Raw genomic sequence first — 24,287 nt, 5'->3', positions numbered from 1 at the left:
CATGGTCGAGAAGGACTATTATCTTGCCGAGGAGGCCACAACCTCGAATCGAAGGTGTTAAGGACATATTTTATGTAGTTAGCTAATCCTTTGACAAAACGCACTTTACTTGTATTTGGGTAGATCTAGAATGTGTTTAATAATTCAAAAAATATGTTGTTCAAGTCTAGTATTAAAGCCATGAAGATTGGACCAAGAAACAAATAAAGAAAATGTGTTTACTAAAGCTAGACAGGACACCTCCTAGACACCTGCTGGACAGCTGCTTGACAGATAGCTATCTATCGAGGTTTAATGAGGCTCGACACCTGCTATCTATTGAGGTTACGGAAATCAGAATTTTCAGATCTGATTTTTGGGCCAGGCTTTTGTATTTGTGTAGGGTTTCTTTTCTCACAACCCTAGACATATATAAGGCTTATTTTAGAGGCCGTCACATAAGAGAATACAAGGAGAATATATTCAAAAGGTGACCGAAGCCTTATTCTCTTTGAAAGAAGCTATTGCGTCTTTTGCGCCTTAGGGTTTTGTAACCAAGTACTTCTTGATCTTCATTGTTGATGAAGTAAAGAATTTTGCAGCCAACATTTTTCTTTTTCAAGTTGGTGAGTGAGTCGCGTACTGAGATTCGTGCAAAGGAGTGAGTCACGTACTGGGATCTGTGCATTAAAGGGTGACATTCATATATTGAAGAGTTCAGAGGTTCTAAAGCGGTAGAAGGTTTCTGCTGTGAGTTCATCTACGGGGATTGTAGAGTCTAGGGACAAAAGTTTTGTACTAGATCTGAAACTTTTCTTTACTATAGTGGATTGCGTTTCGGGAAGGTTTCCCCCCAGGTTTTTTACTGTGAAACTGGTTGGTTTCATTGGTTTTCCTAGGTCATCATATCTTGTCTTATTTATTTTTTCCGCTGCACTTATATTTGACATGATATTGATGTTTGTTTGTTTTAACAAGTTTTATGTATAATAAATCTAATTAACAACTTAAGTTTAAAACTTGATTAATTGTATCAACCGGGGTCTAAATTTCCCAACAGAAGGGTCACGTTAGCAGCACGTCATCAGAGAACCATACTGAAAGAGCTTCAGGGAAGGGGCTAGCACTGACAAGATTGAAAAGCTGGTGGCTGCCACCTCACTTAATGCATCCCACCAAACCTCCTCGCCACATTTATGTGGAGAAGACCTCCAAACAGCGTTGCCTTGGCTGCCGCAACTCACTAGGGGATTGGTGGCTGATGGGACAGGCACTAAAGTAGTGGCCTGGATGGTTAACAAATGGAGGGTCAAGATCATCTAAGGGGGGCTATATAACGTAAGGAACCTTCTAGAGACAAGGGATCGAAAAAGGGGGAGAAGAATACTGTAGCATCAAGAACAAGACTCGTAATATAAACTAAAAAGGAGCTTAGATATATAAGATTTAGCCTCCTCAGACTATGCCGAGGAGGATTTACTTTGAGCAAAACAACAATTTTATTATTATTTATCTTTTTGTTTGGATTAACTATTGTTATTAGATTCATTAGAGCCTAGTTTTTTAACCCATTCTCTATAAATTTATTGTATTGGACTCTTTGAGTCCAGATTCTATTTCTCTTTAGGTTGGGGATCCAAATCCAGTCCTTACAACATCTATAAAGTATTACCAAATTATTAACTAAGACAAATACACAAAATCATTGTTTCTTAATACATTAGATGCAATCATCTACCAACAATGACAAAAAACAATATTGTTTCTTTAGAACACTTGCATCAAACAATGCAAAATAGAAAGAAAAAAAAAGAGTATCACTTTTACACATTTAACCTCGAAAATCACTCACACCAGTTAACCTAAAAATGTGTTAATTTGCAAATTTACTACAGTAACTCTGTAAATTTATATTGACATTACTCATTTTGCATATAGTTTTTTTTTTCTTTTTGTATCCTGAGGTTGAAAGAAGATAATTGATGATAGTTATTGTGTGTGAAGAAAGAGAAACAATTAAAAAAAATCAAGAAAAATTGATATTTTAATGTAAGGTAGTATAAAATAAATAATATGATGTGAAGTGCTTTAAAAATGAGTATGTAAAATAGAAAAAGTAAGTTTTTATGCTAAAATAGGTGGATTTTTTTGCATGAGCTCATGTGAATGCCCTTATAATAGGCTAGCTAGGATTTTTAATTTTTTCTTCTTAAATTTTGTTTTTGTTAAGTTTTTGGATTAGGTAGTTGTTAGATGGGTTTCTAAAAAAAAGGGTAGTTGTTAGATGGGTGGGATTGGCTAGGCTAATTGGAGGGGAGGGGGCCCAATTGCAAAAAATAAAAAATATAACTAGTAGAAAGAAAACTTCATAGGACCAGGGGGCTCGGGCTCCTTGGGTCTATCCCTGGTAGCTAACTATGGTATAAAATTCAAAGGCAAAATCAAGTTGGAGAGGAGGGAGAGAATGAGAGTGTCGTCAAGTTGATTTTAGGAGTTTAGGGAATAAGTTTTTATTTTAAAGTGGGGTTTTTTTTATAATTATTTTATTTTATAGTATAGAACATATTGGGTCATTTCTATCAATTGGATTGATTGGACTTTTTCTTTTTTAAGCCAACTCAAAGCAAATTCTTAGGTTTTTAGTAGGATTGTTCAGGATTGTAGGATTAGTCCGGTTCTACTGATCTGACACAATCAAATTGATCCTACATGGGATCCTGAAAAATGCCCAATCTTACTATGATCTAAGCCATTTTGGGCTAATAGGATTTTTGGATCGTATGATCTTATGATTCGAATCCTGATCCTAACAATCATAGCAAAGAGTGTGCGCGAGAGATTTCCCAAATTCTACCGGATTTGAGGCCCATAGATTTGGACTATCAAATTCTGGTTGGATTTGGGCCAAGTTCATATCAATCTCTTTTAAATTACCTAAACAAAGATTTTGGATTTGGGCCCTCAAATCTAAATCCATAAGCCCAAATTCATAGCATCTAAACATTAAATAATTGTTTTTATTAAAAACACTAAAAGATGGCAACTGATTGAATATCACTGCTCAAATAAATAAGCTGAAAATAATACATGCAATCTCGGGTAGTCATTTTCTGAAGAGTTTTTTTATCAGTTATTTTCATTGAATATCACTGCTCAAGTGAACTAGTAATAATTCTTCTAAAAAAAATTTGAGAATAGTAGTGATAAGTTTGATGAGTTCGATAATGATCAATGAATCAATCCAATGTCGTCAAATGCGCGTCAAAAAGGCTAAGAGCCTAAGACAAAAGAAAGAAAAGCCCACCGCTTCCACCTCCTAGACATTGACATCTGTTGGTATAATCCGCAGAAAAAACTGAAAAAGTGAGCCAAAGACGTAATTTGTGGGGGGCAAACTTCAACAACAACCCTCTTATATTCCTTATTCTCCACCATAAAGTAACTCCAAACACAAACTTACATGCAATATATGGCGGGAAATTGTAAACAATATCATCAACCAACCTATCCTTTTTTTTTTTTGCTTTTTTTTTTCTTTGACGTATCTTTTACAGCCTACCCATCAACACAATGCTTTCTTTTTCTTCACGTTGGGATAGGTTTTTGAGCCCCACATGATTGTCACATGCACTAGATGACACGTTTAGATGCTAATTGCTCAATTATATATACCTGTGGACTTGTTTGTAACTCCAATTAGTTCAACAATCGTACCCCTTTTTTTTTTGGATGAAGAAAAAAAAAAAAGTTTAGTTCACATGCAATCGTGCTTGATATACTGTAGTTTTTCTCGTTGAATGAATTGAGTCAATTGACAGTTTGACAGCCGTGGCAGTTATAGGTAAGGACTAAAGAACTTTAAAGGGTGCTTCTTTTGGCATGTAAATAGACACCACACCACACTCCGCGCTTTCATTTTGAGTATTTGCCAGGAAGATATAATTTGAGCGTGATTGGATTAAGCAATCACAAATATTCGGTTATGACTCATTCAGATGCATTAATTTGTACTAAATACTACTCATCTTTTGTGTGAGGTGAACTAGTGTCTTCTATTTAAGCTGTTAGATTTGTTTTGAAATAAAGAAGATAAAAGAAAGCAAGGTCAACTCTAAGATAATTCTAATAATTTGTGCTGGTCTGCAGCAATATATTTCTTTGTATATATAATGGTTTTGACAACAAAGGCACAAAGATGATAGGCCAAGGTAGATGCATATCTCCATTAGACAAGGAAAGACAATTAGAATTAGGTAACGTGGTCCTCTATCCCTTTGCCCCAAGGTCTTTTGGGTCCATTGAGCACTCTCTATCTTAACAAAATGGCTAGTATATATGAGACTACTATCAACAACACTGAGTCTGAATCAGTTCTATAGAAATACGATCGACATGTTGGCCCTAAAGCGCTTAGCCTTAAGTACTTGGAGAAACATTACATACCCCACTAAAACATAAATGAATAAGTCCCACCTTTGCATATATAGGATTCCGGGCATTAATTTTTTGGTATTCTATTAGCCACATGTTACGATCCAAGTGGTTGGAACGTTGCTTTAGCAGCTAGCTGTTGATTGGTCACGCTCCCACGTGAAGCTGCACCAATGTTTTCACGCAAATGGAAGTGACTCCCACATACTATGGGATCTACACTCCACTCAAATTGTTGCGAAAAGATGACCAGACGAGCAATGCTCAATGGTACTCCTATCCAATTAAACAAAAAAACTGTTTTAATTTAATGATTCACAACTAACAGAAATTGACATCGGTATTGCCTATGCCACCTTAGACCTCCCTCACTGCACCACTACCGCCATCATTGGCGGGCCTTCATGGCTAGATAGAGGATGTCAATATAAATTTATACGTTGAGAACCCAAAATTCAACAAGTTTGAAGGAAATGACGTCGTCCTCTTTGCCTTGTACTTGACGAAGACAAGGAAGCTAATGAAGTTTGGGAAGCCATATATGCATCAATAAGTGAATGGCTTAGAATTCCATTGAGGAAGGAGAATGTGAAGGCTTAGAGATAGAGAACGCTAAATATGACCCCACAACCACCTTCACCTCCACCTTGGTCGGTGGAGAACAATGGCTTTTGACTTCTTCGCACACCGAACTTCGACTACTTCAATTTTGAATTCCAACACAGGGGTTTGGGGGAATGACGTGCCCCTGAAACTAGGTAAAGAGAAAGCAAGCAGGAAAGGTATTGGGCACAAACAGTCTAGCAAAGGTAAGCATAGGAGCTAGTCTCAGTAACACAACGGAACGGTAACTAATGAGTTGCTCCCATGCTCTTCCTTAATCCCCTGAGAATAGAGGGGTAACGATCCAATTAGAATGTTAGAATGCATGAGATTTATAATCTAGGAGTTAGTAGTAGCAGTTAACCATCTTACCATTCCAGAAATAAGGAATGGAGTAAGGGATGTCCAGACCACGAAGGCTACGGCTAGATTGAAGGGATGTCCATATATTTCTTGACACATGTATTTCATTTCATTCCTTTATGAATTCTTAAACGAAAAAGACAAGTTTAACTTCTTATTTTTCCGTTAGATGGTGAGTAAATGACTTTATTTAAATTGTATAAAATCTTTAGTTAAATGAGACATCCAAACTTGGATCAATAATTAATAACTTTTATGTATACAAGTGTTTAACTAAGTGAGATGTATCATGCATCACATCAGAGATCCATTTAATTTCATCTTACTCTTTTTTTCTCCAGGTTTTGGAAACTGTGAGTCTTGTAATTCTTGTAAAAATTTGGGAATATTAGTAATTTTATAAATTTTAAAATTACTTTTTGTCTCAATTTTTTTATAAAAAAAATAAATTAGTCAAAGGCAAACGCTAATATGGAGTAATGTTGCAGGGGAAAGCCCAATTCCATAAATGTGTAAATTAGGCAAAGCTTGAAGATGAATTGATAACCCCATCTTTCTTTTTGTCATTATTTGCTTGCTCTTTTGTAGGCTGAAAGCCCCATGTGGGTGGTCTTATTAGCCCTCAAGTAAGTTCTGTCTCAGAAAAAAACAAGCTACCAGCTCCCACTATAGTAAACTTTTGACAAATTCCCCCTTAGTGGTCAGTTATCATCCATAAACATCTTTTTCTTTAGATTATAAAACAGTAATTCCAATCCAAAGTTCAATGACGTTTGAAAGGGACTATAAAATATGGGCATTTTAATAAATTATAATCTCATATATTCTTTTTCTTTTTGTGTGTGTGGGAAAAGTAGAAAACGAAAAGAAAAAGAGAGGGTGGGTCTATGATCTATCATGATTTGGTAGGAGAAGTTCCAACTCATCCATGACTATGCTTTAATTTGTAAGTCAAATGCAGTGTCATACAGGAAGAGCTAGGAGCAGGTAACACCTAAAGCAAATTAAATCAACATGTGTAGTTACAAACTTGCAAGCAAACTGTAAATTGTTTTTCTAAACCACTAAAAAAGTGAAGCCCAACATTCCTCTTTGGGGCCCCAGAATACAGGACTTCATTACATATGTAGCAGGATCAGGAAAGGATCAGCACACTACTACAATTTTCAACTTATCCCGTACGAAATTTCATTCACAAGTTGCTCCTTTTTGACAGATATAATGTAAACTTGACACGAAAATTCCAAATTGCAAAGCAGTTTGCCTACTATTGACTTTGGGAGAGAAGATTTATAATAAAATCAAACTTGGGTTGAGCCACTTCTTCGCGTTGGATTCAAATTATACTCCAAGTCATATCCCAATTCCCAGCAAAATTTAATGCAATTTTGATATAAACTTATTTGTTTATTTTTTTTTTGAGAGATTTTCAATTTATGACATTTGCTCTTAATGATTGTTCTTTATCGTCAGACCAAGACACCAATCAGTTTTTGGTGTAGACGGGGATTGAACCCTAGATCTTTTATACAGCCATAAAAAATATTACCAGTTGAATTAACTGGAACCTACAACTTATTTATTTATTTGTTAAAACTTTAAAACTGAGAATTTTAAAAGTTGTATGTAAATAAATCAACTTCTTATAAACATATGTTTGAATCATTTTTTTAATAGAAGATTTATTTGCTGAAAATTAGTAAAAATATAATCATATATATTTTTAAAATTGTATATAAGTTAATAACTTAATATAAACTACCTAAATAAAAAAATAAAATAAAAAGCTAACGACAGCTGACATGCGTATATGTAGCCGTGTAGGTGTAGCAGCTATGTGGTTCTCCGTTGCTCTGCTAAAAAAAATATCTGAGAGTCAAAACCAACCTAGTTTGGGTCTGAACAGTTCTTAGGCTTGGACCGTTTGGTTATAAATAGAATTAAAAACAAGATTTGAAAAAAAAAAAAAAAAATTTAAGGATGAAAATTTCATGTACCAAAACTTGAAGGATAGTTCGAAAACTTTTCAATTTATATTTTTTTAATGTAAAATTTGACTTTATGTTATTATATCAAATTTTGTTCAAATTAGATGTTATTTACTATTTGATTAATAAATTTATTTTTTATGTATAATTTTTATTACAAAAATTTGAAATTTAAACATGTCATTAATGAAATAGTTATTGATCTTTAATTTTTTTTTTATAAATTTTACAAATATGAAGAATATAATAAAAATATCTCATCCAATAGTTAGATTTTAAAATTTACATATAATAAAAAAATATAAAAAGAGTTTTAAAGTTTGAAGAAAAAGTTTTTTCCAAATCTAAATGCATAGTCACGTGTTTAAAGAGATCCTAATGTTCTTTTTTTCCCTAACTCAAAGCAAAAACTTCTGAAAGCTATCAAGAAAAGGAGATGGACTTAAAATTCATTTAATGTTATGTAATGTTATGTTTTTTATTTTTTTTTCTTAATATAAAATACTAGAAAAAATACATTTAAATTTTGGAGATATAACAAAATAAATATAAATTTTCCGTACACCATGTTTAACTCAAGCAATAATCAAAAGTCAAACACGTTGGGACCCCAGCGTAGCGCGGCGCCTCTGACTCTAGCTGGCTAGTGGTCCCCCGTCTTTCAGCATATGTAATAATCATTTTTGTTTTTTAATTTTAGAAAGAAAAGTACAAAACAGTCAAACACAATATATTTTGCAAATGAAAAAAAATCTTACAAAATTTCGTTCAAACAAATAAAACAGAAAAGTAAAAAAGAAAAGGAAAAAAGAAAAGAAAAGTAAAAGTAGCACATTGCAGACGTAATATTTTTGTACTTTGATAGAAGATAAAGAAAACCCTCGGAGTCTCAGAGCACTTTCAAATAGCCGATCCCATCTCCCTTTTTCGAAAAATCATTGTTTCCTACTCTCAGTCCCCAAATGAGAAATGAAAGCTAGCCTCACAGACACAAACACAAACACTGCAGCTCCCATTGATTACGCACTCTCCACGCCTACTCATATGAGCCGCACGCGGAGTCTACACTTTCACCATTGCCATTGTCGACTCACACGCTGACTATTTTGTTAGTCCGTCTCTCCCCAACCCCAACTCTTTGTTTTGTTTTACTTTTCTCAGTCAAAACCAAAGACTTTCAAATATTTGAACCCGTCCTTTAATTTGTACACAACAGAACAGATCTGCTTCTTTTTTGTTTGAATTTTATAAGCCTTGTTCTGACTTCTGGGTGTTTCTCAAAAAGAGCAATGGTTGCGGAGCCTTGGATTGTAAAGATGGGAAGCCAAGTAAGCACAAATCTCAAACACGCACTTCTACTTGAAACTTCAAAGAAGAAGCATGGCTCAAAAAACCAACTTCCAAAGCAAACCATAGGCATCCTCTCCTTCGAAGTAGCTACTGTAATGTCCAAAACAGTTCACCTCCACAAATCCCTCACCGACTCCGAGATCTCCAAGCTCAAGTCCGAGATCTTGAAATCTGAAGGAGTGTTGAACTTGGTGTCCTCCAATGAGTCCCACCTTCTAGACCTCGCTCTGGCCGAAAAGCTCGACGACTTGAACCGGGTGGCTGGCGTGGTTTCCAGGCTCGGCAAGAAGTGCTCTGAGCCAGCCCTGCAAGGGTTCGAACACGTGTACGGTGATGTGATGGGTGGAGTTATTGACGTGAGGGAGTTGGGGTTTTTGGTTAGAGATATGGAAGCTATGGTGAGGAAGATGGAGAGGTTCGTCAATGCCACAGCGAATTTGTATAGCGAAATGGAGGTTTTGAATGAGTTGGAGCAAGCGACGAAGAAGTTCCAGCACAATCAGCACGAGGAAAGCAAGAGAGCTTTTGAGCAGAAACTGATTTGGCAGAAGCAAGACGTGAGGCATCTCAAAGAGATTTCGCTTTGGAACCAGACGTATGATAAGGTAGTTGAACTCTTAGTCAGAACTGTGTGTACTATTTATTCTAGGATTTGTTTGGTTTTTGGAGACCCTGCTATGAAGAAGAATCAGCAAAATCAATTTGGGACTGTTTCGGGTCAGATTGATTTGAAGCAGCGTCGTGTGCATATGGGTTCGGAGCCATTGAAACGGGTACGTAGTGGTAATAGTAGTGTGTGTCATTCGGGATTCATCGACAGAAATCCAGTGCAGCAGAGAAGGGTTACTAATTTTAAGTCCCAATTCGATTCGAGGAGGAATGAATTGGGGTTGTTAAGAGCTGAAGATTTCAATTTTCCGTGTGGAACGAGCCCCGGGAGGCTTTTTATGGATTGCCTTAGCTTGAGCAGCTCGGTTTCTAAGTTTGATGATGATGATGATGATGATGTTGATTATGAGGATCGGAGTAGCCAAGTTTCCAGGGCGGTTTGTGGTGGTTTGAAAAGGGAGCAGTTGAAGTTGAAGTCGAACCATTCGGGTTGTGTTGATGGATCCGAAATTGGGGTTTTGCAGGGTGGTGCTCGATTTGGCCCCAAGAGTAGGATTACTGTGTATGCTCCCCCTTCCACCGTGGGAGGCTCTGCTTTGGCATTGCATTATGCAAATATTGTAATTGTGATCGAGAAGTTGCTTCGTTACCCTCATCTAGTGGGTGAGGAAGCTAGGGATGATTTGTATCAGATGTTGCCAACGAGTTTGAGAAAGTCTTTGAGGACTAATCTCAAGTCCTATGTCCAGAATTTGGCCATATATGATGCTCCTCTTGCCCATGATTGGAAGGAGACTCTTGATGGGATTTTAAGGTGGCTTGCGCCACTTGCGCACAACATGATCAGGTGGCAAAGTGAGCGTAATTTCGAGCAACATCAAATTGTAACGCGGACGAATGTGCTTCTGCTTCAGACATTGTATTTCGCTGATAGGGAAAAGACGGAGGCAGCCATATGTGAGCTACTTGTCGGTTTGAATTACATATGTCGCTATGAGCATCAGCAAAATGCATTGTTGGATTGTGCCAGCAGTTTTGATTTTGAGGATTGCATGGAATGGCAATTGCAATGTGGAGCTGCTTATGTTCATTGACCACATTGCTGGATTTGAATACATGAAGTGGTTAGTGAGTGGTAGAGCCTTTTTTTTTTTTTTGGTTCCCGATACTTGTATGAAGACACAGATGATAGTCGGATAGGATGTGAATATCTGAGCTTTTCACTCTGAAGACTTTTTATTGTTGAAGACTTGATTACTAATGTATCATGTTGCAAGGTATGAGATGTTGAATTCTGAAGTACATATTTCCAAATTTCCAATTATTATGCAACAGAAGTATCATTTCTTTTTGTGTAGAATTTGTATATATGTTTGTGTACAGTTAGTAGTTTTTCCTTCTCAAATTATCTCAGTATTAGCTAATGTTAAGTTCACTGAGGTAATTGGAATTAGTTTTTGGAATTAATTGGAAAAACTAATTCCAATTAGCTAGAACTTAGCATCTCAGTGCATTGCTTGGAATTATCTCAGTACAGTTAGTATTTTTATTATTGGAGGGAGATCATCTTAAATATAATGGCTAACGTTAAGTTCATATTCTGTCGACTCTGATGCATTGTGAAGTGTGGACTTCAAAATTCAAATCCCAAAATGGTGCCTGCCTCTCTAAGAAACTTGACATTATGAAATTACCTTGGAACCCTGGCATACTGACTATTGTTAAAGTTGTTTTTATCGCTTAGGAAGTATGAGGATTTTGAAGGTGTGTATTTGATATTTATGTTCTCTGTAGAGAACTTGCAATGAGGAACCATCATTGTGATTGGGAACACTACTCAAATTTATGTTTCTTTGACATGAACGCCCATTAGCTAATGTTTAATTTGATGAACAGGGAGTGATGTTATTGTAAATTCAGCAAGTTAATATTTCAATTGTTTGGTTGATATGCCCTATATACAGCAAGTTTAACATTTCAATTGATGCCCTATTACAAGTGACATTATCTATATCAAAAAATTACTAGTGCCATTATACGTCTCCTTCAAATGGGATATCAATTCACCGGCCCTCTAATAAAAGGGTCTCCTGTTATTGAACTGATTACAAACCTCATCAATAGCTGCTATGAAACTTGTCAGTATGGCAAAAATTAATCATACTTGAAAACTTTGATGTCATTTAGGGACCAGGGTACCCTGAATTTACTTCGAATGAATCCTCTCTTTAAGGTTGTTTTTCTAGTTTTGACAAGCCTCTGCTCTACCTACCTGTTGAGTAAATCTTCCTTGCTATTGTCTGTTTCTGCTACAGGGACATTCTTAATATCTTATTTTATGTTTTTATTATTCTTTTTGTATATAAAAAAAAGAACAACACATGCTTTCACTAACACTGCTTTTCCTGACTTATAAAAAAAAAAAAAAAAAAACTGCTTTTCCTGGGCCAAAAAATTGAAAAAGAAAAAAAGCTTTTCCTGGATGGATATGTTTTGAATAATGTGCAATTATTTGTGCATATATATCTTTTGAATTTTGATATCTCACAGGAACAGTTGTTCTTGTAACACATGGAGCTAGTGCTCTTTTTTTTTTTTTTTTTTGAAAGGAGCTAGTGCTCTTTAGCCAGGCTGACTTCCATAATTTGATATGATCTATAGCCCCCATCTGTACAGTTGTAGAATTTTTAGTCTGAAATGCCTTTGAGACATGTTCCCATATAGGTTACGATCAGGCAATAAATGCATAGTCATCTTGTAATAGTCAACATTTTTATGAGACCGCTATGTGCCATCCAATCCAATCTGTAAAAAAGTATGCATGAATCATGATTTACCTTACTGTCACGGTACTTGATTTTTGTAGTGGGAAAAATTGAAGTATATGTTTCAAGTGAATGAAAGAGATGAGTAGACGAGGATTATAGAAAACTTAAAACAGAGTGATTCAAATTTTAGGTACATGTTACTTTTAACATGATACCATTCATGTATTAGTCACTTTTTTAAGAATCTTTTCTTAAATTACTGTATGTAACAAGCTAGGCAACATTTTATTTATCAAATAAGAAAAAAAAAAAAACAGAAGCCTCTGCAACATTTTGTAAAAGGGTTCTTTTCTTTTAGTTGAACTGATCTGATTGCTGGTGTGTTTCTTATCATCATTGATATCATTGGGCAGGGTCTCTAAAATGCTCAATAGAAAATTTTTGACACTGATCTGATTGCGTGACGACAGTGGCACTGCAACAAACTGATAAGAGAGAAGAGAAATTGAAATGGATTTAGTAGTTTACAGCTTCATCCAACAAGGAAAGCGGGTACTATATCATGTGGCATTAACCAGGTGGCAGTGGAGGGCATTCACTGTGATAATTAAAAGCTTTCAATAGTGTTGTTGGATGTCATTGATTGTATGTATAAAGTCTGGCCAGAGAGAGAGAGAGAGAGAGAGAGGGAGAGAGAGGGAAGCCTCAAGCCTCTATCTGATTAGCCTTGCAGTCACGAAATAAATGGCTTTCATTTCATGATGTAGCCCGGTTTGTGAGTCCCCAATCTATGGTTGCTAATTTTACTTTTAACCATCAATAGTTGATTTTTTGAGTGGGTGAATATAGGATTACAAGAGAAACCACTCGAGGAAGAGGCTGGAATGATCTATACTTTCAAAGTATTAATAACTGGTAATATAGTAGGTAAATTAACTACAAGTCTACAACATATTTCATGCTTTCAAACAAAATTATAAGAAAATTTGGACTAAAATAATTAAACTAAAATTTATAAGGAAAAAGAACTGCAAATAATCAATAGAAAATTGCAGTGTAACCCAATTTTTTATTAGCTATCTATTAAATGGTCTAAATTAGGATCTAAAGGGCTACGCAAAATTTTGCTTTATTTTTATGGAGCAACTAATAAAAGTTCAGACTATAAAGTTTTGTATTTTCACCATAAAGAAGATTACCTTAGAGACTCATTACAGAAAAAAAAAAAACTCATAGACCCACATGCAAATAAGCTTATATTCTACATGTATTTGACTATAAACAATGAATTATCCCCAACCCACAAAAGAGTTAACTTTGAATCAAAGAGTTTTGACCATACCGATTAAAAAAAAAAGTCACTATAATTGGGAAAACTGTAAATGAATTTAGGTAAGAACAAAAAGAAAGGGATAAAATTGGAAGAGTTGCACTTTCAGAAGTGGAAGACCAGAGCTCAAGCTTTTTAAAGAATGAAGTTGAGATCCTATGATAGACTAAAAATGATATATTCAAGAGCTCATGAGGAGTTTTTTGGCAGAATATTATTGTGAGGAAAGTTTATTATCACTATATGGTGTACGTGTGAAGCTTTTAAGAGAGATGCGGAGAAGAAAAAATCTCATATGTGCCGAGCGCATGAGACCACTATCTCACTAATAGAGAGATGTATAATTAGCAAAATAAATGCCAAATTAACAACAAATTGGTTCTCTCATTGCTGAAATAGAGGATAGAAAAATTTGGAAAAGTTGGAATAAGAAAAATAGTGTAATTTGGCATTACAATGTCGAATTAAGAGCTGCCCAAATATTGCCCTTTTCCATATTGGAATTTCCTTTGTCAAAATTCTCACCAATTAAAGGCTCATCCATTCAAAAAAAAAAAAAAAAAATTTTACTAGCAAGGGTCTTGTAATTCAATTGACACATTTTAATATTTCTAATAGATTAAAGCTAGGGTGAACTATTATGAGGATTAGGAAAAAGCTATTAATTAGATTAGGCTGGTGTGGGGTGTAAGGGCTGGGGTTCAAGTTTTCATAAGGGAGCTTCACACATATATACACTTAGATTAGGTTAAAGTAGAAATTCTATCTTATATAAAAAAGAATAAGAAAATAACTATTAATTATAGGCCTTTAGCCTAAACTGAGTTGGTTAACTAACTCTTGTAGTTTATTAGTATTAATTGTTATCCTTTGTGAGGAGAATCAATGTTCTAAACCCCAATTCCTAAATTTAGTTAGTTAATCAATTCTTGTAATTTTGGTATTTACAGATAAAAATACATGTAGTAATCGGAATATAAACATTTAATGGGTATCAAAATTAGGGTATCTAAAGGTAAAATTTTCGAGTTGGGTATGGATATATTCAACCCAAACCCTGTCCATGGCCGTCCTGGCCTGTAACTATTGAATTTAAAAAAAAAAAAACCGAAAATAGTAAGCAGTTGACAAATCTCTAGTCTCACAAAAAAAAAAAAAACACAAACTCACCGGTTCATAAGATATTTGAATGGGCTTTAGACACTGTTTAAATGGGCCTAAACATCCATTCCCCGTAAAAGAAAGCGAAACCGAAAGCGAAACTGCAAAACTCAACTTTGAACTCCTTTGGTTTCCTCCCTCAGGCCTCACTCACTGCTCTGCAGCCCAATGGAGCCGCGGCTTAAAACCATTCATCTCTGAGACTCTTTCAGCTATATTCGTGAAACGCTGATTTACACCGGCAAAATGAGTTACAGAAGGTTCGCTTCCCTTCCCAATCACTAATATTCCTTTGATCATTTTATTTGGATTTCTACACTTCGTTTCTCATTCATTTTCAAGATCTACATTCCAAACAAAATAACTGCGTCCGATTATTGTACTTCTTTCAATGTATTTCTTTCTTAATTTATGTTTTTTTTTTTAATAGTGATTTTAGTAAATTGAAAACGCAGTCATTCACATATTGTTGAAGTTAGTTTTTGAATTTTTTTTTTAAAAATTATGCATATGTTTAGAATTATGATTAATTTGGCCAATCTCGTTAATTAATTAATTTGATTTCGTAAGCATCTTTCTCATTAATGTTGCATTTGCTGAAGCAAGACCGAGTTGTAAGAAAATTCACTGTTAATTCAAAATTCTACAACTAATTTGATGTTTATTTCAATTGAATGCATTCTCACTTCTGTTTTTCACTTGGTTTTGTGAAATTCGCTTTGAAGTATTTGTGGTTAGATAGGGAATCTTTATAGTTGTTGTGGTGTACATGTAATTGTTCAATTTAAAAAAAAAAAAAAAAAAAAATTATGGCATGATCTGGTTTTGTGCAGGGAGCACCGTGGTTCGAGATCCTCTCTCTTTGATGCCCTTGAGGAAGGCGGTCTAAGTGCATCCTCCTCGTATTCCCACGAAACTAATGATCATGACAATGAAAGAGCTGTGGAAAGTTTGCAAGACAGGGTTTTATTACTTAAGAGAGTAAGTCTTATCTAGGAATGTGGATGATTAGCGTCGGACAGTTCTTCAGCAATCAGTTCATCCCACATTTCTAACTCTAACGACAGTTGTATGTTTGTCTCAAAATTTACACCATACTTCTCCTTAAGTGCACCGGGTTCTTGTAACCTTGTTGTACTATTTTTTTTTAGTGCTTGATTGTTGCTATTATTAAATTTGTTTTGTTTATCAAATTGTACCAACGACTCTCAAAAACACAATCGATGCATCTGGAGTTTAAGAATTTTGATTGATTTAATTTCTAAGTGTGGGAGGGAATGGACACCTTATCATTTTGAGTAGAGTTTTGTGCTGTTCCTTCCTAACTGTGACCTATTCTTTGACCGGTTTCATGCGCATAGAAAGCAATTTACACACCCCCACACCACCAAAACCCTTGGAAAAAGACAAAACTACCACCAGAAGTTTGCGAGAGAAATGGGAGGAAGACAATTTGTGGGAAGGGCTTTCTTCTTCTTAATTCATTTTAATTAGTATTACCACTGTTCTTCTAGTTGATTATCTTTTTTGAAGTAATTATTATTTTTTATTCCTATTATACATGTAAAGTCTCTACGATGTTAATACATTGTTGGTTGAGGTGATATGCTATGCGCTTTTGTACACTTGACAATGGCAATAGCACATGCTTCTTTACATAGTTTCCAATCAACGTTTCTAACCGAAACATTAGCAAGTTCTTTTGCTCAAGGCATAAGTGAAGTTGCAATTTTTTTAGGGCATCTTGATTCTGGCCTCAAATTTTTTAGGGCATCATGATTCTGGCCTCTATTTAAGTTGCCATTGGTGTCAAAGTAGCTTTCTTTGGTCATCACTCTTATCAAATGTTGGTTCAATTAGTGTTTCCAAGTTATTAACTTATTTTGTACACATCACTATAAAGCTAATATAGTTAGTAACATGTAGAGAAGTTTCACATTGCTCAATCACAAAACTTTTTGGATAAAACACTTTGATGCATAGCCAAGAGCCTTGTAGTTCAATTGGTTGACACCTTTTGGTGTTTCCAAAGAAGACCGTCAGAGTTCAAATCCCCCCTCCCCCAATTATCGAATTATCAAAATAAAACACTCTGATGCATAGAGTCTCTAGAATATTGGTGCAGGGGACTACCAGAAAGAGTTTAAAAGGTTCCCTGGAAACATGTGCAATATTTTCAACAACCTTGCATGGTTTCACCATGGACATGTCATCCTGTCCATAGATGTGCCAAGATACTCTCCAACAGATGTATTCATTTAACTTTCTTTGTCACTACCCATCACATATTCACACAACCCCTCCCCCAGAGAAAAAAAAAAGGGTATCAGCATACCTTTATGCAGGTTGTTGTATGCTTTCTTACTTGCACGTGATTCAATTGTTCCTGCTTTGTGAAACTAAGTTGGTATATTAATGTAATTTGGTATATTAATGTAATTGCTTAGAGAAAGGATTAGCAAATGCTTTTTAGATTTATAATCTCTTCATAGAACAACTTTTGATGTATATATGACTCACTGTTAGGTAACAGGTGATATACACGAGGAAGTGGAAAGCCATAATCGTATGCTTGAGCGTATGGTAATCAAATTACTGAGACCTCTATTTGAATGATTTTTATTTTTTATTTTTACACTTATGTTTTAGATCAATTAAACGTAAAATCAGGGCAATGACATGGATTTATCAAGGGGTGTGATGTCAGGAACCATGGATCGATTCAAGATGGTACATGAACTAGATATGCCTTATTATGTTGCTGTTATATATATATATATATATATATATATATATTGCCACATCTTTTCGATAATGGTTGATTAAGATGATATCTTTGCTATGCAGGTATTTGAGAAGAAATCTAACCGGAGAATGTGTACTCTTGTTATGTGCTTTGTGGTTTCCTTCTTAATTATATTATATCTCATCAGGTAAATGACTCAACTATGGTATATATTGTCAATTGCAATATCAGTGTCATGCATTTTAAAATGGATATGACCATATATGGCTTAGTAAATTCGTTATTTCTATTGCCATCCACTGTGTATATACTTATTAGTGCCATAAATGATGGATTTTTTTTTTTTTTTTTTTTTAAATGATGGTTGTGCTTTTTTTTTACACTAGATTATAGTTATGTTTTATTATTTTTCTTAAAGCATTCCTAATATCCATAGTTCCATGTGCCATGTTGTCATCTCTAGAAACCAACACCCAACCCATTACTTGGAACTCCTTAACTTTATCCCTCTCAACTAAGCCAAAAACACAAAGCGGCAGCTCTACACCCTCAACAGCCAAATTCTCACACCTCTCGCCCAATATTCGTAAAAGTGTCAAGCGGACTAGCTTTTGAAACCTGGGTGCAAAGCACAAAACGTGCGGGCTTAATTGGAGTAAAGTGCACATTTTTCAAATTTAATGTATAATAGCCACTAGTAGAAATTTTTATAACATTTTTTTATTGGTAAGACCCAATGGGTCTTTAATCCATGAACTTGCCTTCCATCCCATTGTTATGGGATGAGGATGTACCTGTGAACTATAGCTCATTGGAAAAATAATAATATGTTTTGCCTATTAGCTCAAAAGGATAGTGCAATTGTACAAAGTTTATAAGTTCAAATTTTAAATAAATTATTGCAATTACTCAATTTTTTTATGAAGTAAATTTAAAAAGGATTATACATGGACAAAATAATAATATTCTAGTCATATAAAGTTTAAACTTACATTTATATACAATTATCTTGTGCTTTAAAAAAATCCATAAATGTGATAGAAATGATCAAAATGAAGTTTACGGTTTAAAAAAAATATATCTAAAAGGCAAAGACAAAAAAGCACAAGAATAGTAAATTATACTTGTTCATGTCTTTTGATATGTAAACAAAAAATTATTTGTATATTAAAACACCTTAATAATAGTGTTTGTCTGATAATCCATGGTTCTTGTTATTTCTTTCAGGATTGAGCAATTAATTTTAATGATTCATAAATAATTTTAGCAAAAGATCTAAAAAATTGCACTTAGGCGTGCTTTTTGCTTCTTCAAAAAACACTAGGCACACATCGTATGAGCTTCGCTTTGGCCAATTGAAATGCATAGATCTTTGAGGCTTTTTGCTATGGTGTGCCTAAGTGTGCTACTAACAACACTGGTCTCACCAAATACGCAGTTGAAGTGCCAAACCCGTCTTAATGCAATCAAAACCGAACAGCCCCAAATAACATCTATTGCCGCCAGTCATCAACGCACTAATCTTCGTCATCAAATCCCAACTACTCTTGGCCTGTGGCCAAATTCAACCTTGGACAGTTGGCCAAAACAATGACTTGACACTCCACTAACTCCAGTAACGCTATTGATGTGCACTAGCAGTGCCGCCTGGTCCTTGAATTTGCCAATATACGAGTTGAGGATCAGCTTGAGAGTTGAGAGCGAGTTTTCAAAAAATATGACAATAAAAACTTTTAATCCTATATTGTCCTAAAATACAAGTTAGCTTTTTCAGCCAGTGCAGACCAAAACAACCCTATTTTTAAACTGGTATGTCTGGTAAGTGTACCGGATTGGTGGCTTATACAATAAATTCTACTGGTTCCGGTATGTACGGTATTTGTAACTTAGTTTGGGGCTGCATAAGCTGTATGCTTTGATAAGTCAATGCATGGAAAGGCATTGGTGAGGAGCTTGCAAGCCATTTAGGTCTTCATTAGCTGTGCTCCTTAACAAGTCCATGCATGCTATGTTAAAGCTACAAACCTGTTTTACAGCTATGAAGAGCTTAGTGCTCATCAATGCTTTAATCAATCAATATAGTGATGTAGGTTTTTAGTAAGAATTTGCTTGCATGATAAATGAGGCATCAAGAGGGAATTAGATGTAGTAGTTTGCATGGCTTGAACAAATTTGTGCTGTTGATGCTGATTAGCTTATTTCTTTGCAGGATGCTCAGATATTTCACTCTTGGTTAAAGGTGAATTATACGAATCCATTCTGCACCTTGACGTCAGTTGTTGAGGAGTACAATCTTGTGCATAAAGGTCCATTAATACTTTTTTCTTTCAGGAAGAAACTGACAAATGGCTAAGTCATGGTTTCTCAGCAACTCCGCTACAAATTTAAGTAGTTGCCAGTGGCTTAAAGTGTATCACGTGTCTGTATGGTGGTGATTTGAATCCCACTTGATCATATGTCAAAGTTAGAATGAGAATGAATCTTGAGAAATTTTTGGTATTATTATATCAGTGCATGTTGGTCTAAGTGTGGTATGCTACATTTATATTTTGTACAGTGATAGATAAGGACATATTAATTCTGCCCTTCATGGGAAAACTTCCTTCTTGCCAAATATTAGGCATGCTTTTTATCACCAAGCTAAAACTCCAATTGGTTTTTAATATAGGTAGAATTTCAACCTATATTTCTTATTTAACAACAAAATTTTTTACCAGTTAAGCTTGAGAAAATTACCTAATCAACTAGGCAATAGTTTAGACACCCCCCAAATTTTAACTATGCATTGAAATCATTCTAAAAAAAAAAAAAAAAAAAACCCTAAGCGTTGAAATCACAATTGCACAAATAAACATTTTTAAGCATTGCAATTAGGAGTGTTCACCAAGTTGCACAAACTGCAAAAATCGCATCAAAGCTGCATGCAAAGTGGCATAACCGCACCACACTGCAAATAATAGTGCACCGCATGATGCAGTGTGGTTTGCAGTTTTATAATATGAAAACTGCACGCACCGCACTGCACCACACCCTATAAATATATATATATATATATATATATATATATAATATTTATTTATTTTATATTATATATATTGTAAGTGCACAATTGCGCCTGGACCCCAAAGACAATTACGGGCTCAGGCCCAATGAGCCTTAAACAATCAAATTTGTAGAGTGTGGGCTTGAAATCTAGGTTAGAGATACTGAAAACTTGATAACAGGCTAAGAGTTACAAACACTTGTAAATAACAAATGATAATTGCAAATAGGCCTCCTCGGACATAAGCCGAAGACTACTTCTGTATTATTTCTCTTTCTTTCTTAAAAGTTACAATTCTTAATTTCTTTCTGAGTTACAGACTGCCCCCCTTTTCTTTGACGTTCATCCCCCTTAAATACTTATTTTCCTGATGCTTTATCCACGTGTTGCTCCAACCCCCTCCCTCCTAGATATTTCTTTTCTTAGTGCCTTTGAATAATGACCAGAAGTTTCAGTTCTACTGTTCAGGGGTCACTTCCCCATTAATGCGGCCAGGGAGGTAGGTGTAGAGTCTTTAATGTGGAGGTGGCAGCCTTTGCTTTTGGTATCTTTCTAACACCGGTGTACCTCGAAGGGTCAGGGTTTCCTCCCTTTAACCAACAATCTTTCCGGAATATTGCCTTGACCTTCATAGTGAAGCTCCGAGTTCTCCTGGGTCTATCCGAGGAGAAACTTACCCTCGGATGTGTCCTCGGATTCTCGGCGCGTGGGCCAATTCATAGTACTAACAAATTCTTAGCTCAAGAGCAGGTCGGCCCTCCTTGCTACAGTCCAAAGGCCCATATGCCCACTTGGGTCCTTTTACTCCCCACATATATAATAAGGACAAAATATCAATACATTAATAATTTAATACCCTGGCACTAGCTGTATCTCACTGTTCTATTAGTTAAAAAAAAAAAAAAATCTTATCACTCTCTTAGCCCTCAGAAGTCAAACCCTAGCCGCCACACTTTCACTTAAATTATCGCTACTCATTAGACTACTTACTGCCGTTGCACCAGTTGCTTCTACTATTGCGGTATTTCTTTCTTTATATGTGTTCAATTCGAGTTATTCTTTGTTAAAGTTAATCCATTGGCCTATTGTACTATTTACTCAGGACAAAGTAGCTTGTATATGACAAAATTGTTAATTTATATATATATATATATATATTTTTGATTGTTGTCGTTGGTATATTGGCACTTGGAAGTGATGGGTCAGGACTTAGTAGCTATGTTAGGCTTATTCTGAACTATTTATTTATGTTCTATGTCTATTTATTTTTGCACTCATTTTAGTTTTAGCAGGGGTTACTACGTGTTATTGGGATTTTAGAGTTGATGTTACCTACAATGCCTTATGGATACTTTGAACTGCTTTCATTCAATTTTGAGAGTTTCATAATGTCTTCTTGTTGTTTGATCGCTTAAATTTCCATGGATAATGTCACCTATAGTGCCTTACGGATACATTCTTTTCAAGAAAACTAGGTGGATTCTATAGCATGTCTTGCTAAGCAATGTGCAATACTCCAAATTTATCAATGTGCCATATTCCGAGAGGAAATGCATTATTAATAAGATATAATCTAATATTTAGGAAGCTAGTGATGATAGAATGTGATATTCTATTTCAATTTACCTTCAAAATGAGAGTCAGTTGCTTAATATTCTTGATCAAAAGTGAAGACTGAAGAGCATTAGATTTTGATAGTTAAAACATTTAAGTTGCTTGCCACTCTACCTTATTCAAAGCACTTGACTTCATTACATGTTTGACGTATACTTGAGAATCTGAGATAGTGATACTACTGATACATGTTGAATTGTATGGTGATATAAATGTTAAATTTTTATATAACAGGTGAATTTTTATACACTGTACTGCACATGTGGCCTAAAAAATGAGATGCAGTACAATTATGGTTTTGGTTAAACCGCACTACAAAGTGAAGTGCTAAAAATGGCCCAAAAATGCACCGCACCGCACTGCGAACACCCCTAATTGCAATAAAGATAAAAGTAGTAAGTAATGAGAAGCAAACTCAGGAAAAACACTTGATGTGTTTTTGAAGAGGAAACCTAAGTACCCTATGAAAAATCTCTACGTGACTATTGCTGAATGATCCATTAGTATGAATAGTTGCAATACATGGATACAACAAGGACTCTTCAAGCCTAAACTACCCAAGGTATTTGAGTTCTCCAAGTTCTTGCTCACGGACAACTTTTTGGAATTTTTTTGTGTATCAGTTGTGATATTTCTTTAATACATGTTGGATTAAATTGGAACAATATTTCTTAAAATTTGTGTTAGTAATTATGATTTATTTGTTGATAAGATCTCTTTTGGATGGTTTTGACTTGTTAATCAATCGACAATGGTGAGAAAGCTCTCAACTCATCCAGGTTAGTTTGAGTGAACAATTGACCTTCAATTCAAATTCAACCGACTTGTGAGCACTCCTAGTTAGGAGCTTTCTATAAAATAATGTCATTTAAGGTGAGACTAATGGATTTCCATGCTGTTGGTGTTCAATCTTCATCATAACACCTTAAGAAAATTTTTCATTAAAAAAAGAAAACACCTTAAGAGACTTTACAAATTCTACGGGGTTTGTTGTAAATCCTTACCAAACTCGTTTGAGTAAAATTAAATTTCCACCAACCAATGCTCAACATGTTGCAAAAAGGAAAGAACATTGCAAGAAAGACTCGTGTCTAGCAATTGGGTAGATAGAGACATATGAAACACATGCTTATTATGTGGCAGCCATATATTGACTGAGAGAGTATTTGATGAGAATCAACAAGCATTCAAGGATCCATTGCATGTTCTAGTTGGGCCTATTACAAGAGCAAGATCCAAGAAGATCAAAGAAGCACTTAATGGGCTGATTCAAGAGATTTGGGTTGATTCTAACGCAGGACATTCCAAGCTTGGCCCAAAGGAAGATGAAAGCGTAATAAATTTAATTCAAGCTATTTAGGGCTGATCTGACTTAATTGGGAGTGATTTATGGCGTGAATTAATGGCTGATTGACTTTCCAGCTCTATATCAGTTAAGACAGATTTTTTCCTATTTTGGATCTGCTAATTTCACACCAAATCAACTTTTATTTAGGGTTTTATTATTTAGTACGTTTTTTAGGTATTTTCCTTCTTTTTAGGTGCATTTAATGCTTTTTAGGTCAAATTTGATTCCTGATATGGTAAGGTATCAATTAGGAGTTATTTTAGAATATATTTTCTTGTCTGTCAAGTTTTATGGAGCCCTTAAATAGGCTCTGAAGTTTGTAAACGTTTTTCATAATATTATTGAATAGAAATAAAAAAAGGTGAGGCTTTACTCTCTTTTGGTTCTTCAAGAACTGTGAACTTATCAAGGATTCTTCCTTGTGGCGTTCAAACTTTATACCTTTGGTTCGTGATTCTTTATAATCATTGGGTCAAGGTCAACTTATACCTTTGGTTCGCGTTTCAATTATAAATGTTGGGTCAGGGTTTCTATCAAAAATCTGAATTTTAGCTTTCTTGGGCAAGTATTCCAATATTTTTGTTGGGTCTCAAAGCGTGTCGATTGAGGTTCGCATAATTTGGTATCAGAGCACAGGTTCTAAAATCAGTTTCCTATCCCTTTATCTTTTGTTTCTTGTTATCATCCTATCTTGTTTCTTTTGTGTTCTTCATTCATCGTTCTTATTTTTTTTTGTTTTTGTTGAAGTGCACTAGGTTAAAATCGTGCACCCAGCTCTTAAAAAAAAAAAAAAAAAAAAGACATCACAACAGAATTAGAAAAAAAAAGAAAAAAAAAATTGTTTGTAGTTTCAATTCCCTCAGACCAGAATATCGTTTTCTTTTGTCCTCTTCCTTTGATTTAGTGTTTCTGTCATATTTTCTTGCCGTTGGTATTTGTTTTTACACTACAAGC

The 24,287-nt window shown here is 34.9% G+C and overlaps 2 protein-coding genes across 4 annotated transcripts; both read left to right on the top strand.

The window, feature by feature from the left end:
• The first annotated feature begins 8,265 nt into the window (after positions 1-8,265).
• Positions 8,266-11,483, top strand: LOC142626405 (protein PSK SIMULATOR 1). 2 transcript variants are annotated; one of them, XR_012842500.1, is made up of 2 exons: positions 8,266-10,600; positions 10,949-11,483. XR_012842500.1 is itself a non-coding variant. In XM_075800227.1 (1 exon), exon 1 carries the CDS (start codon positions 8,654-8,656, stop codon positions 10,415-10,417), a length of 1,764 nt encoding a protein of 587 aa, XP_075656342.1. In that variant the 5' UTR covers positions 8,266-8,653; the 3' UTR covers positions 10,418-10,683. The 2 variants fall into 2 exon arrangements, 1 of the variants encoding a protein (XP_075656342.1); XM_075800227.1 differs by lacking the exon at positions 10,949-11,483 and having other exon boundaries at positions 8,266-10,683.
• A 3,214-nt stretch (positions 11,484-14,697) lies between these two features.
• LOC142623370 (bet1-like SNARE 1-1) lies at positions 14,698-19,942 on the top strand. Of its 2 annotated transcripts, XM_075796770.1 has the most exons (7): positions 14,698-14,842; positions 15,416-15,563; positions 17,109-17,165; positions 17,253-17,312; positions 17,430-17,515; positions 19,538-19,567; positions 19,660-19,942. In XM_075796770.1, exons 1-6 carry the CDS (start codon positions 14,829-14,831, stop codon positions 19,563-19,565), a joined length of 393 nt encoding a protein of 130 aa, XP_075652885.1. In that variant the 5' UTR covers positions 14,698-14,828; the 3' UTR covers positions 19,566-19,567; positions 19,660-19,942. The 2 variants fall into 2 exon arrangements, with proteins under 2 accessions (XP_075652885.1, XP_075652884.1); XM_075796769.1 differs by having other exon boundaries at positions 19,538-19,942.
• Positions 19,943-24,287: the final 4,345 nt, after the last annotated feature.

The sequence above is a fragment of the Castanea sativa genome, chromosome 2 (assembly GCF_040712315.1).
Source record: "Castanea sativa cultivar Marrone di Chiusa Pesio chromosome 2, ASM4071231v1".
Classification (NCBI taxonomy): Eukaryota; Viridiplantae; Streptophyta; class Magnoliopsida; order Fagales; family Fagaceae; genus Castanea; species Castanea sativa.
Note: the sequence above shows the minus strand (reverse complement) of the source record. Positions and strands in the feature narration are given on the sequence as shown.